Source organism: Nycticebus coucang, chromosome 7 (genome assembly GCF_027406575.1).
Source record: "Nycticebus coucang isolate mNycCou1 chromosome 7, mNycCou1.pri, whole genome shotgun sequence".
Classification (NCBI taxonomy): Eukaryota; Metazoa; Chordata; class Mammalia; order Primates; family Lorisidae; genus Nycticebus; species Nycticebus coucang.
The window spans coordinates 104347674-104362931 of NC_069786.1; the positions used below are offsets into that span (position 1 = coordinate 104347674).

The 15258-nt window shown below is 39.2% G+C and overlaps 1 protein-coding gene across 1 annotated transcript in view; it reads right to left on the minus strand.

Moving 5' to 3' along the window:
- Nucleotides 1-15258, minus strand: part of DYTN (dystrotelin) — a 58312-nt gene that overhangs the window by 31289 nt on the left and 11765 nt on the right. Inside the window, 3 exon segments of the mRNA XM_053596471.1 lie at nucleotides 9132-9280; nucleotides 10910-11021; nucleotides 14975-15120. Coding sequence (XP_053452446.1) covers nucleotides 9132-9280; nucleotides 10910-11021; nucleotides 14975-15120 — 407 coding nt within the window.

The following is a 15258-nucleotide window of genomic DNA, read 5'->3' on the forward strand; positions in this document are numbered from 1 at the left end:
CCCCTGAAGGAGCTCAGGAAATTTCACCCTAAAATATGACTCCTTGGCATAAAGAGTATTTTAAAATAAAGGTCCTCAGAGATCAGTGGGCCTGGGAAGGGGTTTTCCCTCTATCTACATAAAATCAGATAGACCCCCAAAGAATGACAATTAGATTTCTTTCCCTTCCCCGTTATCCCACCTTATAGCAGGAATGAAGATCAAGATACAACAGACTTGGCCCCACCTGTTTTAAAGATAATATCTGTCTCTCAGGTTATTTTCATTTCCAAAGAGATTCGTTTACAAGTCAATCTGTTTCCTCCCCCATTCATTCATTCCCATGTTATCTCTTCATCCTCCCTAGTAAACACACTATAACCTTCATTGATAGAGAATTATATAATTAATACATTTCGCAGTGTGATTTACACTAATTTTAAGATGTTTACAGAGAAGGAAATCACCCAAATATTAACCATGGGCATCGAATGAATTGTTTACAATTTTAATCTGGTGCTTTGTTCTTCTATGACGTTTCCAAATTTTCTGTGATAAATATATAGCACTTTCTGACTGGAGATAAAAAGTTATTTTAAAAAATAACTAGATTTTTCCTTGGTCATATTAACCTCTTAAGAAGATTCCTTGAGCTATTGAAGGGTTCACTGAACCTCCCTACAAAATGGTCCGGGTTACCTGTGCATTCACATGAGTTCCTTTCTCCCTTTGCTCTCACCTGATAATGGGGGCTGCTGGGGGTTTGTTGAGCCTGAGAAATTCTTTGAGGTACAGGTGTGGAGGACATTGTTTCCACTGGTCTGATTGGCCTCACATCCCTTAGTACTTTAGAACTCTTGTACTGCACGCAGAGCCTGTTAGAGAGTTTTGTAAGAAGTGGTAGCAATAGTTAATCATCAGGTATGACATTGAGGAAAGCCTTTGAAATAATGTTAAATCAGACATTGAAGCCAATTATCCCAAAATAGCCACAAAGTAACCCAACTTCTTTCTCCGTGTCCTTTCCCAGGTAATTTAGTTGATAGTCAATGTAACCAACGATGGGAAGGAAAATTCCATTTCCCTCCTCCTTGACAATCTAAATGTGAGAAAGCAAAGAAATTTGGGGATGAGGCAGAAAGTCTCCCAGGTCGTCTTGTCCAGGTCAGATATTAGAGGTTCCAAGTGTGTTTGTCATGTCAAATCTGAAAGAACACACAGTAAACTCAACTGGTTTAAGGTCAGGCTTATTCCATTTTATACAATTCCACTTTTTTTTTTCTAATTCCATTTTTAAAGCATTTTACCATCTCAAGTTATGACAGATAAAAGCAACAACAAGAAGAAGCCGAAAATTCCCCGCTCACACAGGAACTTCACATCTAACAGATAGAAAAATATACAGTCGTGTTTGACATAATACGATAATTACTATCAGGCACGCTGAGAGCACAGGGGAAAGAAACACTTATTCTGTGGTATGTTGTTAAGGGCTGGGAATTTGGGGTAGATGAGTAGAAAAACAAGATAACCTGTAACTACTTTGTAACACACTTCAGTAGAGACACACTATTCCTACCCCTCTGAGATAATTTTAATACCTTGGGGTTGCTCCCCTCTCTCTTAATCTTCCCAAGTTGCTCTTACAAAATATCATGGACTGGGTCGGTTAACCAATGGCCATTTTATTTTCTCATGGTTCTAGGGGCTCAAAAGGCTGAGATCATGGTGTCAGCATGGTCGCGCGTGAACTGTTTTCTGTACTCACACATTTACAAGCATCAAAATACATACTGAATTTGTTTTTGAGACAAAAATGCAATCATGCCACATGTATTATTCCGCTACTTGCTTTTTTCTCTGACAGGACGCTGAATGCCCTCTAGCATAATAGATGGCAGCTAAAACCTTTTCTTTTAAGGGGATTCATTCTGTTCTGTTGTATGTTTCTATCGTATGTATTCCACCATTTTTCTAGCACAGGACACTGAGGTTGTTTCCGGTTTATTGCCCTGTTCTCCCATGCTGAAAAAGTCCTCTTTTACAAGGTAGTGGTTCTTTCACTCCCGTGAGATAGAGTTCTAAAAATGGATCACTGGCCAACAATTGTGCATATTTTAATGTTTAGTATATACCCCTCTTCTGAAGCCTATCTGTCCATACCTGTATCCTACCCACTGTCTGCTGAATGATGTTGTTCCAATAATTCTTCCCTCTTGCATCAAATCATCAGTTTTTACCTCTACCAACTCATTTCCTTTAACATGCTGGTGCTTTCAAAAAATTAAACACCCTCTTTTTTTTTTATTGTTGGGGATTCATTGAGGGTACAATAAGCCAGGTTACACTGATTGCAATTGTTAGGTAAAGTCCCTCTTGCAATCATGTCTTGCCCCCATAAAGTGTGACAGTCACTCTGCTACCTAGACTATAACCTTACTCCCATTCCAGTTAACAAACAAACAAACACAAAAAGGGGCATTTTCTTACTTGGTATCTTTAGCTCCTTAGCCCCAATATTCTCTTAAACTGACACTAAGTCTGCCTTTTCCTACTACCACTGTTCTGTGATGCTCGCTTTGAGGCCATCAATGATCTTCTCGTTCTCATTGCTGACTCCCAAGGTTAACGCTTATCTGACCTAGCAGCAGTAGCTGACAAGGAGACCACTCTGCCCTCTTCCTTGAACACTTTCTTCTAGAATTTCTCACTTTGTTTTCTTCCCATCTTATCCATTGCTCTGTCTCCCTTGCTGGTGGTTCTTCTCTCCAACTTTGTAGTGTGGAGTGTCCCAGGGCTTAGACCTCCAGCCTCTTCTCTTTGGCGATCTCATACAGTCTCATGGCTTTAAAAACCATGCCAACAAACTCCAGATTTGTCTCTCTAGTACAGACCACTTTTTCCTTGAAGTCTCAATATGAATTGTCAACTTCCTACTCAACATCTCCATGTGAATATCTCAGAGACATTTCAACCTTAACATATCCCAAACTGAACCCCCGATCCTTCCCCACAAGCCTGCTTGAGCTATATCCTCCTCCATGTCAGTTCACGCTAGTTGTATCTTTCTACTTACCATAGACCCACCATGACTGTATTGTTTAGCACCAAAGTAAGATTGTACAATGAATTGTTTAGTACCAACACATGGATTTGAGGATGAGAATATACATTCTATTAATTATTCTAAGGAAACCTAATATGTGGCAAATTTGGTATTCTAATTAAGTGGGGAAGAGATCATGTAATTGACTATCCATCTGAGCTCCAAAAGTTAGACCCTTGATGAAATAAATTCCATGGCGAGGATATTGTCATTCATTTTAGTCTTTGCCTTTCCCATAAGTAAAACGATAGTATGTCATTGTTTCTTTCTTTAATTTGCATTTTTCCAACCACTAGTGAGGTTGAGTGTCTTTTTGTGGGTATAGAGCCATTTGGAATTTCTCCTCTGGGAGTGCTTATTTCTATATGTAGTATTTTGCATATTTTCCTCTTTACCCTTACCTCCTCTTCTTCCTCATTTTCTTTTTCTTCTTCAGTTTTTCTTATCAATTTCTAAGGACCCTTTGTATAGTATAGTTGGTCTTATTACTGAAAATATTTTTCTAAGTCTAGAGCCTAGTTTTGATTTTGTTTATTATATTATTTGTCATAGCAAAATGTTCAAATTTGCATGTTGTCATATATCTGTCTATCCTTTCAAGATATTTTGTCTTGCTTAATTAGGAAACTTTCCTCCAACCACAGCTTTCCTATTTCTTTTCTAGTATTTTTTTAAAATGCTTTTTACATTTGAATTTCCCCTAGGAGTAATTTTGGAAATTATGCCAGCCTACAGGGAAAAATAAGAGTCAGTTTTGTTTTCTTTCAGTTGAACAAACAACGATTTATGCATTCTTTTCCCACTGAATTGAAATACTACCTTTATTACATATTAGGTTCCCATATATGCTTGGATTAATTATTAAATTTTGTGTTTTCATCCTCAGATCTACATGTTTATTCCTTTTAGTACTATATTACTTGGTCATATAGTGGTTCTATAGTAAGTTCTAATATTTGTTGAAGGGGAGCCCTTCTTGATATTCTTCAGTATTATAATTTTACTATTCTCATGCAATTATACTTCCAACATCTCTTCAAAGTTATTTTATCCTATTTAAAAAAATTTTTGATGCTGTTTGGAAGTGCATTTAATTTAAATACAGTCAATTCTCATTATTCACAGTATCTAAGTTCTATGTAGTCACCACAAACACTGAATTAGAGAATAATAAACCATTGCTCCTATGGGAAATGCAAAGTTAGGTTCCTGCGAGCCTGTGGTCACAATATTTTTGTCAATCAATCAATGTATAACCTTGTTTCATAGGTGTTTCTGTTTAAAGGCATCTTATTTAACATATATTGTTGATGTACTAATGGCAAACATGTGGTCAACAACACTGTATTAAGACACAGCTGGATGCAACTTAACACGTGTATTTCTCAGTAATGCACATTGTAACCTTATGCTTAGGAACGCTTGGTGCAATCAGCAAGAAAAAGCACAAACATGCAGAAAATACAGCACAAACTAGACCGTGAGAAGGACACTTGTTTACAGTAGAGCTGAAATTAAAAAGCAGAGCCTTGCAGCACTGCTCAGTTGAACAGTGCCGGGCACACGCGCGCCAAACAACTTGCCACTCTTTTCATGCCTACAAATACTGCAAAAGGACCATGAGTATTGATTTGGGGGTTACACATACATTTTTTCAAATAGGCAAATCTGTAAATATAGTCTTTGCAAATAATGAAGAGCAATTGTTTTAGTTTGGGGAGTATGCGCATTCTTAAGTTTGTTTTCTTATTTAGTAATTTATATGATTCTTCTTTGGCTAAGGACTTGTTTTCTGTGATCCGTCATGGGTCTTGTATCTGTTTTATTAAAATTTTTTTCTTAGTTTCCTTGAAAAATAATTTTTACAGGTACTTTCAGACTTTAATAAAATTTTATCTGGTTTTTGATAGTGTAAGTGAAGAATTTTGTGCATATTTATTTTATTTTCCATCACCATTGAAAACCTAATAATTCTCCCAGTTTTTATTAGAGTTACCTAGGGTTTCTTAGGGAATCACAGTTTTATTAGCTGCAAATTGAAGTCATTCTGTTCTTCTTCAGCATTTTAATTTTCTTTATTATATTTGCAAGAACTTCCCCACATATTTAATAACATTGATGCTATGTAGTACCTAGCTTCCAATTCTGCTGTTGTAAATGAAAGAATTCTTAGTGTGAACTATTAAATGTAAAGTAAGTGAATTCATATCAAAAGAGAAGCAGCTTATTACCATGCAGATCATTTGCTGAATCGGTGAATAAACTCAATGTTATCACTTGGCAATGGCCATTTGTCTCTCAAAGGATGGTCGGTGCTGATGCGCCAACTTAGTAGATACCCAGGACTATTCACGTTGTGAAATAGTAACATTCCATATTCTTTCCTCTTAGATCAGCCACTAATCAGAATTTCCAAACTCATCAAAATCTAGGCTAAACTGAAAATTATTACATAAAATATTATTATTTAGGTTTTAACAAAGAGAAATTTTATTTAAGAATAAAGAGAAAGCTTACAGCATTTCAAACAGGGTTGGGAGTGGTCCCTCTTGTGAAGGAGAAACCGCGAGAGAGACCCATACAATATTATTTTGAAGACCAACCCTATAGTACTCAGGGTAGACAGAGTATAACACATAGATATTTAAAGAACCTTTAGTTTGGATCGCCCTTGCAATTTTCTTTCTTCATCTTATCTCCACAAATGCTACTCTGGGAGTAGGAAGAGAGGTAATCCCTGTTATCAGATAAAGAAACTGAGTCATGGTAAAGGGAAGTGACTTCCCATAGACCCACACATGGCTGGCTGAGGACAGGCTTCTGTGTCTCTCTGTTCCAGGCTCAATAAAGCTTTACTGCCTTGTTTCAACACTCCCTGTGACTCTTGTTCATGCTATATTCTAAAAGAGTTCACAGCCCACCTTATCCACCCCATCCACCAATCCCCCCATGATGCATCCGTCCATTTTCTTATTCATTCATCCAGTCTGTCTGTCATTCAACAAACATCTATTGGACATTTATCATATTCAGATATTGTTATAAAGTCCAACAATGCAACTGGAAACTAGATGATTCCTCCCCTCAATGAGCTTACATTTTATAGTAGGGGGCACAACAATAAATAAAATATATGAGACATCAGATGCTAACAAAGTGCTGTGAAGAAAAGTATAGGCAAGAAAGATAGCTGGGAGTTTCAGAGTGGGTACAGGGACTGAAATGGTAAGTGGTTGTCACGATGAGACAACATTCAAGCAAAGACCTTCAATGTGTCTTTAGGAGGTGAGGCCTCAAGCCTTGCAGAGAGATGATGCCGGGGCACCAAGCCCGCAATGGCAGCTCGCCTGGTGTGTTCAAAGAGCATCAAGGTGAGTGTGAGGCTTAAGCAGGATAAGTCAGGGAGAGGCACAGAAGGGGACTAAGAGCCAGAGGGGAGCAGAGTTTACAGGGCCAGGCTAAAGGACTTGGGCTGTCTTTGAAGATGAAAGGTCATCCAAAGGTTTGCTAGAGGAGTGACATGATCTGACCCAAATTGAAAAGGATCACCCTGCCTGTGGCACCAGGGGTAGATTGAGGTGACGAGGGAGGAAGTAGGGAACCTAGTGAACAGGTTGCTGCAACAGTGCAAAAGAAAGGTCGCCTGGGTGATGGCAGTGGAGATAATAAGACTTAGTCAGAGTCTGGATGTATTTTAAAGGCACAACCTACACAATTTGCTGATAGATTGAATTGTTAAATACTCATATGAACCAGGTGTTGGAGTGAGTGAGTGTAGCCAGATTCCTTGGTAGAGCTTTTAGCCAAATGGGAAGACGGTCAGGTTAGTAACCAGATAATTATACAAATAAATGTGCAGTTACAAACCGACAAATCTTTTAAAGTAAACATTTAGATCTGAAGGTGGGGGGTGGAGGGGTAGCGCTGGCTTAGTCTCATGTGGAGGCAGAATCAGGACTGCAGAATGAGGTATTTTGGGGGACAGAAGAAACTACAGAGGTTATAACGGTGAACTAAATGAGCAGGGCTTCCTAAGACATGGTACAACTTTTAGTTTTTCGCTTAAAAACAATGGGAAGACAAGATCGGGCGCGTTCAGGGTGGTATGGCCGTAGCCTGTGGCTCAGTCGGTAGGGCGCCGGCCCCATATACCGAGGGTGGCGGGTTCAAACCCCGCCCCGGCCAAACTGCAACCAAAGAATAGCCGGGCATTGTGGCGGGCGCCTGTAGTCCCAGCTACTCGGGAGGCTGAGGCAAGAGAATCGCTTAAGCCCAGGAGTTGGAGGTTGCTGTGAGCTGTGAGGCCACCGCACTCTACCGAGGGCCATAAAGTGAGACTCTGTCTCTACAAAAACAAAACAAAACAAAACAAACAAACAAAAAAAAAACAATGGGAAGACGCTGGAAAGATTTAAGGAGGGCATGGAAATTTGTGGGGGATGAGCAGGAGAGAAATGTCATCATGTTTATGTTAAAGATGTGTAAAAGATCAGTCTGGCTTCAGTGGCCTACAGAAATACACAATGAAAGTATGGATAAGTATGGACCTTTGTGTTCTGACTGTGAGAATGTCGGAATATAGGTAAGATCTCAAGTATCTGACAAATCCAATGATTGATTGTTATTTCACTAACAATAAAACAAGTGAGAGGTGAAAATAACTGGCTTGAAGGATAAGAATGGATTGGCACCCAATATGCCATGTATATTCACCCGACATATTCACACTATATTAAAGATGTATGTCAAGATGATAACTAAATTCTCTGATGGTAATTACATATTAATAACAACCTTATAGGTACACATGATGCAGTTACAATAAATGATAGATAATTGTGAGTTCATTGTGTCCCTTATCCAAGATATATTTAAATTACGATAAATTGTAAAGTAACAAAATAACCACAGACACAAAAATCTGGGATTGAGATGGGAGTTCCCTGATGGATGTCTGAGAAATTAATTAATTAATATCAGTCTGATTTAAACAAATGTATTCCTTATCCCAACAAATAAAATGGGTGTGGATTTTTTTTTTTCTCTCAAATGTGTGATGATCATAAAGGCAAAGAAATAGCATCTCTTTCCTTTACTCTCTGCTTTTTTTAAATTGCAAGGAATTGTTATTTCAAAAATTAAGGCCACAAAGACTTTTAAAGAAGTCATTTTTTGGTTGGTGATCTGGTATAGTGTGGGTGATTTCACATCCAGGTGGTGGCAGGGTGTGCCCCTCTGGAGCATAATCTGGTATTCTGAATTTTGAAGATTAACCGAATTCATAATTTTTGATTCATTTGAAGATTAACAGAATTCATAATTTTTGATTCAATGAGTTTACTTGGGTTTGTCTTAATAAAATAATAAAAATATGCAGAAAAGAAAAAGGAAAAAGAAAGAAAAAATATTCAGAAAATATTTGGATGTTGACTGTAGAATTTTGGGGGGCAAAAGTTGAAAATAAAATGTTCAGTGATAAGGGTTTGCGAATTATGGCACTTTTCCTACAAGGATGAGAGTAAAGCTATTAAAAATGACGTTTTGGAAACTAATGACATGGGACATGTTCCCATTTATGTGAAAAGAAGAATGAAATATTGTGTCTATAGTATAATTCCTGTTTTAGTAACACTTCAAGGTGAATACCACTCATCTGTGAGTGGTGAGATACTGGCTGTCTTTCTGTTCCCTTTTTAAATGAAGTATTAATTCTGAACTAGGGTTTCAAAAAAACTAGTAATACAGAACAAAAATCTATATTGTCTTCTAATATTAAGAATCTTCTAAATCTTCTGTGTCTTTCTGACGCTTTTAGAAATCAAACAACTGGATGGATCCCTGAAAGGCATGGTTCCCTTGTCGTTCTACTTATAAATTAAAGGCTATTTCCAGTGGGGGGAAGTCTGTCAAGGCCTCCCTCATCTTGCCTCTGCGTCATCAGCATTAGAGAGAGAGACGTCGGCTTGTGCTCTGTGATGGCAGAGTAACCCAGCGTCCAGGTCCCAGGGGTTGCCACTCCGTAGGATTGTCACTCACAGATCCTCACCTGGCCTTCGTGTGGTCAGCCTTGTCCTTTGGATTCACCTGGTCCGGCAGCCACTGCCTTTTCATAGCTTCTTTCCACCTCCAGTGGCCCTGGACCAAGTTGTTTCTGAGGGTCCTGAGGACAAGTTTTGTGTTCTCCTCTGCTGACATCTGTGGAAAGGGCCAACAACAGAAAATGTCTCAGATCCTTCTACACACAGTCTTCTACCCTTACTTGGGTGGGCTGTGCATCAAAGTTTTTGGAATTATTTCTCAAATGTCTTTAGAAAAATAATCTTACTTCCTGCTCCCTGAACTTCTTCACAGTCTCTCTGTATAGACATGCACGTAGCATACACCTACAAGTTAAATGCCCTCATCTCCATCAATAAGTCCTCTTCCTTCGAGTAACCAGCCAGAGGAGGGTATAAAATATTTGGGGTTGTAGATTCCTTTGAGAATTAGGTGATTAACTTGCAGATTTATCTCTAGAAAAACACTGAGACATTCAGTTCTGTATCCAGTTTCAACAGATGCACTGACCACCTGAAGTTCATTCACTCACCTCAAGTTAAGAACTGTACCAAAAGGAAATAAAGAAGGACTGAGATGGATATTTTATTATTTAAGATTTTTAGCACTTGAAATTTAAAGCATCATAACAAAATGACCACATGGTGTCACTATCACACCGACAAGTCCCAGACTGAACACCAGAAACAGCTCAGGAATGCCCATGAACTTGGAGATCTCTCTTGATACAGTTTAGTAAGGCAATGCCCCCTGGAAAATCATCTGGCAAGATCCAGGCACTTGATTTTTGTGGACCATTCATGTAAAACAGAGAACGAAGAAAAACTATCCTTGGCAAAGGTAATTAATCAACAGCCTCATTCTTGTGGGATTTGAGGGAGTTGCCATCTGCACAGATGAACTGATGCCTAGGAGTTTAGTGGTAAAAAGAAAATGTTCTTTCTGGGAAAAAATTGGACTCCTTCTTGCACTCCAATTTACTAATTTATTTAAAAATTAGTAAAATTTACAATTTGCTAATTTATTTTTTTTTCCTCTTAAGAAGAATCAAATTCACTTGCTGGGTATTCATAATTTTGTTACACAAATTCTGAAAGACAACTGTGGAATCTCAGTTATATACTCTTCAGTCAAAAGTGAGACGATAATCTTTGTTTTTTCCTTAAAAAATATAAAATTTAAGGCTCAGGAAAAGACTTGTTAAAAGAGAAAACTTCTCCAAAAATATACCAATAATTAGAAGTCTTACTGTATCATTTTAACCATATTAGAACACTTTTCTTTTCCATTTATAACCATTGCCAATGCAATGCCCTTCCCTTCTAACTCCTCACAGATATTTTCCAATGACATTCCCTTCTAACTCCTCACAGATACTTTCCAGCACACAGTATGGGACCAGGGACTTTCTATTGGACTCTATTTGGCCTTTTCTTGTTCCTAAAACCTTTTATAAAAGCCCACAATATAATGCTGTGCACCTGTAGTTTCAGCAACTTGGGAGGCTGAGGCAGGGAGGATCACTTGAGCCCAGGAGTTTCAGTCTAGCCTGGGCAACATAATGAGACCTAGCTCTAAAAGAACACCTACAATGTAAGGAGGACATATTTATATTGAGAGATGTTTAAGGTTGAGTTGCCACTTCTTTCATCTTATTGTACGGCAGGAGCAGAATCCGAGGTTTCACTGGAAGGAAGGTTTTTTAACGGTTAACAGTTCATGCTGACCTATTTAATGAATCATTTGGTATGTTGCATTAGATGTTACCTGAACACAGTGCTCAATTACAGGATGAGATTTCTGGTGGGACTTGCTGTGAAGACCAGACAAGAAACACACCTGGCAGATGTCAAAGTTCAGACACTTCAGACAGCGGTATCTGCCAATTAAAATAGAAATATAGCTGACGTCATTACTAGTAGGTTAGCAAAGAATGTGAGTATAATATCCAGGTGGAAAATGAGTGCCCCCAAACCATACGGAAGATGTCTGAGCCATCAAGTTATTATAAAGTTTCTCCCAAACTTTACAGGAACGTTAAATGGCTCTGATGTGTTAATTTACTCAAGGAAACCTTCTTTTGATCCTATTTTTATAAGGCATTATATTAATATGTTTTGATTCAACCAACTAAGGTATAGAAGTCTAATTCATTCCCCTAAAAGACTAAGTGCCTTCTATACACAGGGTACTGTGTGCTAGAACCCTTAGGATAAACCCTTAGCTCACATTTTGTATAGCTGCAAGAAGCACTCAAATGTTTTAAATTTAATTGCCAACAAAAAAAAAAAACTAGATTTCCATAAAATTTGATTCTGTTTTTTCTTTTTATCATAAATTTGCAAGTTATGATAATATTGGTCCTGCCTTCCTACATGGCATTAGGGAAAATTAACCCATAGACAAAGAATTCAAAAAAATTTATTTGTTCTTTTCTAGAAGTTTGTATATAGGGAAGAAATAGAGGAGGGGAGTTTCTCACCAGCCCAAAGCCGAGTGGCCACCACACCCACGTTTCTTGGCACATCAACATTGGAGATTCTCTTCTCATAACGTTTCATAACCCAGACTTGCCTTGTGGTCAGAAGAAGCAGAGAGAATCTTGAGGTACTCTGATAAGACGCGTGGGGGTGGTTTATAACACTCAGGATAATACTGTGATATCAAGGGAGGTCTGGTGGGACACAGCAGTCATCAGCTCATGACTTTAAGGATATTTGAATGGGATCATGTTTTTTTGTCTATAAAATATCAGGGAGTTATACATTTTTTTCTGATATTTTAATTCTCTTCTCTAACTGCAGCATGTGTGGCACTGTCAAGGTGGCAGCTACAGGCAGTCCCCAAGTTGCAAACATAACTTAGGTACAACTCACATTTATGAATGGAGACTATTACAGGCAACGGGTAAATGTACCTATTCCAACTTACATACAAATTTAACTTAAGAACAGACCTAGATGTGCCAAACGCTCTGTGAAGCTAGTGAATGATGCCCCATGATCATATCAATGTACACAGCTATGATTTAATAATAAAAAAAAAAGAACAGACCTAGAGAACCGGTTTTGTTCGTAACCCGGGGACTACCTGTATTCTGTTTAGGCTGCACACATACTCTTTGAGCTGGTCGCCAGCCCTGCCCGGCCTGCTTCCCTCATATGTATGACTTGTCTTGCCCTGTAAGCATCTGAGTTTTCAACCTCCATCTTAAAAGGCACAAAATACACACGATTCCAATGCTACAAACGATTCTGATGCTCTTCCAATTTCATATCTTGCTGCAAGAATGTGACATGGAAGCTTGGGTAATAACTAACAAAATTAGGTAATGGGAGTTTAAGTGCCAATGGAAAATTGGTGCTGTAAAAGAGACAGAGTGTGAGATCCCAGTGGGCTGGTGTGGTCGGAAAAGCCTTCATGGAAGAAGTGAGACTCATCCTATGCATTGAAGCCTGGGCTGGAAATTGAAGAAAGGGGATCCAGGTAGAAAGAGGAGGAGGAGTGAGGCAATGGCGGCAGGGATGGAGGAGAAAGGTTTAGAGCAGTGGTTCTCAACCTTCCCAATGCTGCGACCCTTTAATACAGTTACTGTGGGTCGTGACCCACAGGTTGGGAACGGCTGGTTTAGAGGATCAGCTTTCTCTGCTAATTACCCTGAAGAAAACTCCTCACATACGACAGAAGGCCTGGATAGTCTGACCAAAGTCATTTAGAGGCAGAGCAGGAGAAGGCACAAGCCATGAGACCCACCCTCAGCCACCCTCGTTCACTGCTGTACCTCCCATGCTGAGGGCCACGGCAGGTATTAATATGTAGTAAATACCGTGGATTGACTATAAGAGCAGCTAACATTTTGAGCAGTTTCTGTGTGCAGGGATTGAGCACGTGTTGACACAGTTGATCTCCATGGAAGCCCTTTCAGATATTCTTATTATTCTTTTACAGATGAGGAAACGAAGAGATTTTAAGGAACATGCACGAAGTTACACAAGTACGTAGTAAGTAACTACTTAGTAAAACACCAGATACCATCTGCATTGCCAGCCTGCTATTTTGGCCACTAGAACAGACCACCAAGGAGGCTTGACTTTGAACTCACCTGCTGCCATCCCTCACGGCAGAACTAACAGCTGGATTGGAAACGTAAGCTCACTGTTTGGGAGGATGCCTTGTACATGGTACGTTTTCAATGAACATTGGTTGAATGGATAACTTAGTTTCTTCAAAAGGAAAAATAGGACCAGTAAACTCTCCTGGCCTTGCAAATTTTTTTTAAAGATTTTAAAATTATTTAACACACATTAAGTGGGAGAGCCCTCACTTTTTAAGTGAAGTGTACAACATAATATGGTATTTTTCATAAAGATTATTTGATGAGCCATGTGTGCTGGCTGGTTTGTCCAGCGTTATCATGTAGCCACAGTCCACATGTCTAGGACAGTATGCTATCTCTGCCCTTGAATTTGTGCCTCTATGCTTCAAAACTACTTAAGATGTAGGAAGCATATGAGAAAGATTGTCATCTGAGTAATGAGATCAGTCTGTCATTGATGTATTACCAGTACAGAACCCAGATTTTCACCTAATCTCATCTTAACCCTATATGACCATCACTGAGCAAAAATGGGACATCTCTTTCTAGAATTTCAGTCTTAGATTAGGGACCATCTATGGTCTTTGTACCTTTTTTCTTTCCCTCGAAGGTCAAGCCTTTGTCCTTTTTTTCCTACCTGCAGACTTAGGAATGCTGCTTCTCAAAAATGACTTGAAAGCTCACATTAAAACCAAAGATATTGCATGAGTTTTCCAAGAGCCAGAAGCACAAGTTTAAAGCTAGGATTATAGTATATCTAGGCAACTTTTAATAGACTCAGAAGGGCAGAGCTAAATGAAGCCTCAGATATTATTGATCTACCTGGCCTATGTTACTTAAAAAAAAAAAACTGAGGTCCAGAGAGGTTAAAAGCCTTGCCCAAGTCAGTCAGCTGTCTGTACGGATGACATGTATACATTGCCTTGGATGTCTAAGAGGAAAGAGGGTTCACACAGAGGCATTTCTAAGGAGTTTAGTCTCATTCTCAGCAGAGAGGGACACAGTCTAAAACTTAAAGTATGGCATGTCCTACCCACTGCCTTTGCTATTATTTTGGGTGACTTGAGAAGGTCACTCAAATTCTTTGAGACTCAATTTTTGTCATCTATAGTGTAGGTATAATATCTTCTTTATGTTATACACAATAATTTTGAACAAATATTTAAATGGAAAAATTGTGTTTTTTATAATTGTAAAGTTAATTCTGTACCTGGCCTAGTGGTAGAATATGTAGTAATCCTTATAGAAAAATTGAATATTCCATTCATTATAGAAAGCTAAAATAATGCCACATGCAGAGAATTACTGGGTTCACAAAAAAAATTTGTTTTTGAGACAGAGTCTCACTTCATTGCCCTCAGGAGAGTGCCATGGCATCACAGCTCATAGCAACCTCAAACTCTTGGGCTCAAGCAATTCTCTTGCCTCAGCCTCCCAAGTAGCTGGGACTATAGGCGCCCGCCACAACGCCCAGCTATTTTTAGAGATGGGGGCTCACTCTTGCTCAGGCTGGTCTCAAACTCCTGAGCTCAGGCGATCCTCCCGCCTGGGCCTCCCAGAGGGCTAGGATTACAGGAGTGAGCCACCGTGCCTGGCCTTGAGTTCAAAATGTTAACTGAGTTCCAGACCTCTGTATGAGAAGAATCTCCCCTCAAAATAAATCTGGAGAGATGGCAGCTCCGATTTTAGACCCATTTGAAGAATGACCATACACACAGTAGTAATGGTGACTGTACCTCAGTCCCGTGATAGGAAAGGTCCTGCAGACGCTGCACCGGACAGGGTGAGTGACCATTTCAGTGGCTGACAATCAGTAGCAGGTGGGCAGCCACAGGAGGATGGGGGATAGGAATTTCTCTTCCTTGATTGCTGGGCTTAACACCTGAAGAGCAAGGGCACACAGAGATGTGGTCTCAGGTATCCTTCTGTGCTTTCATTTTCTTCTCTATGTTTGTCGGCTCCGCTGAGGGAGAAGCCTGGCATATGAAAAGAAGAAGATAAGTCTACCTGCTAAATTTGG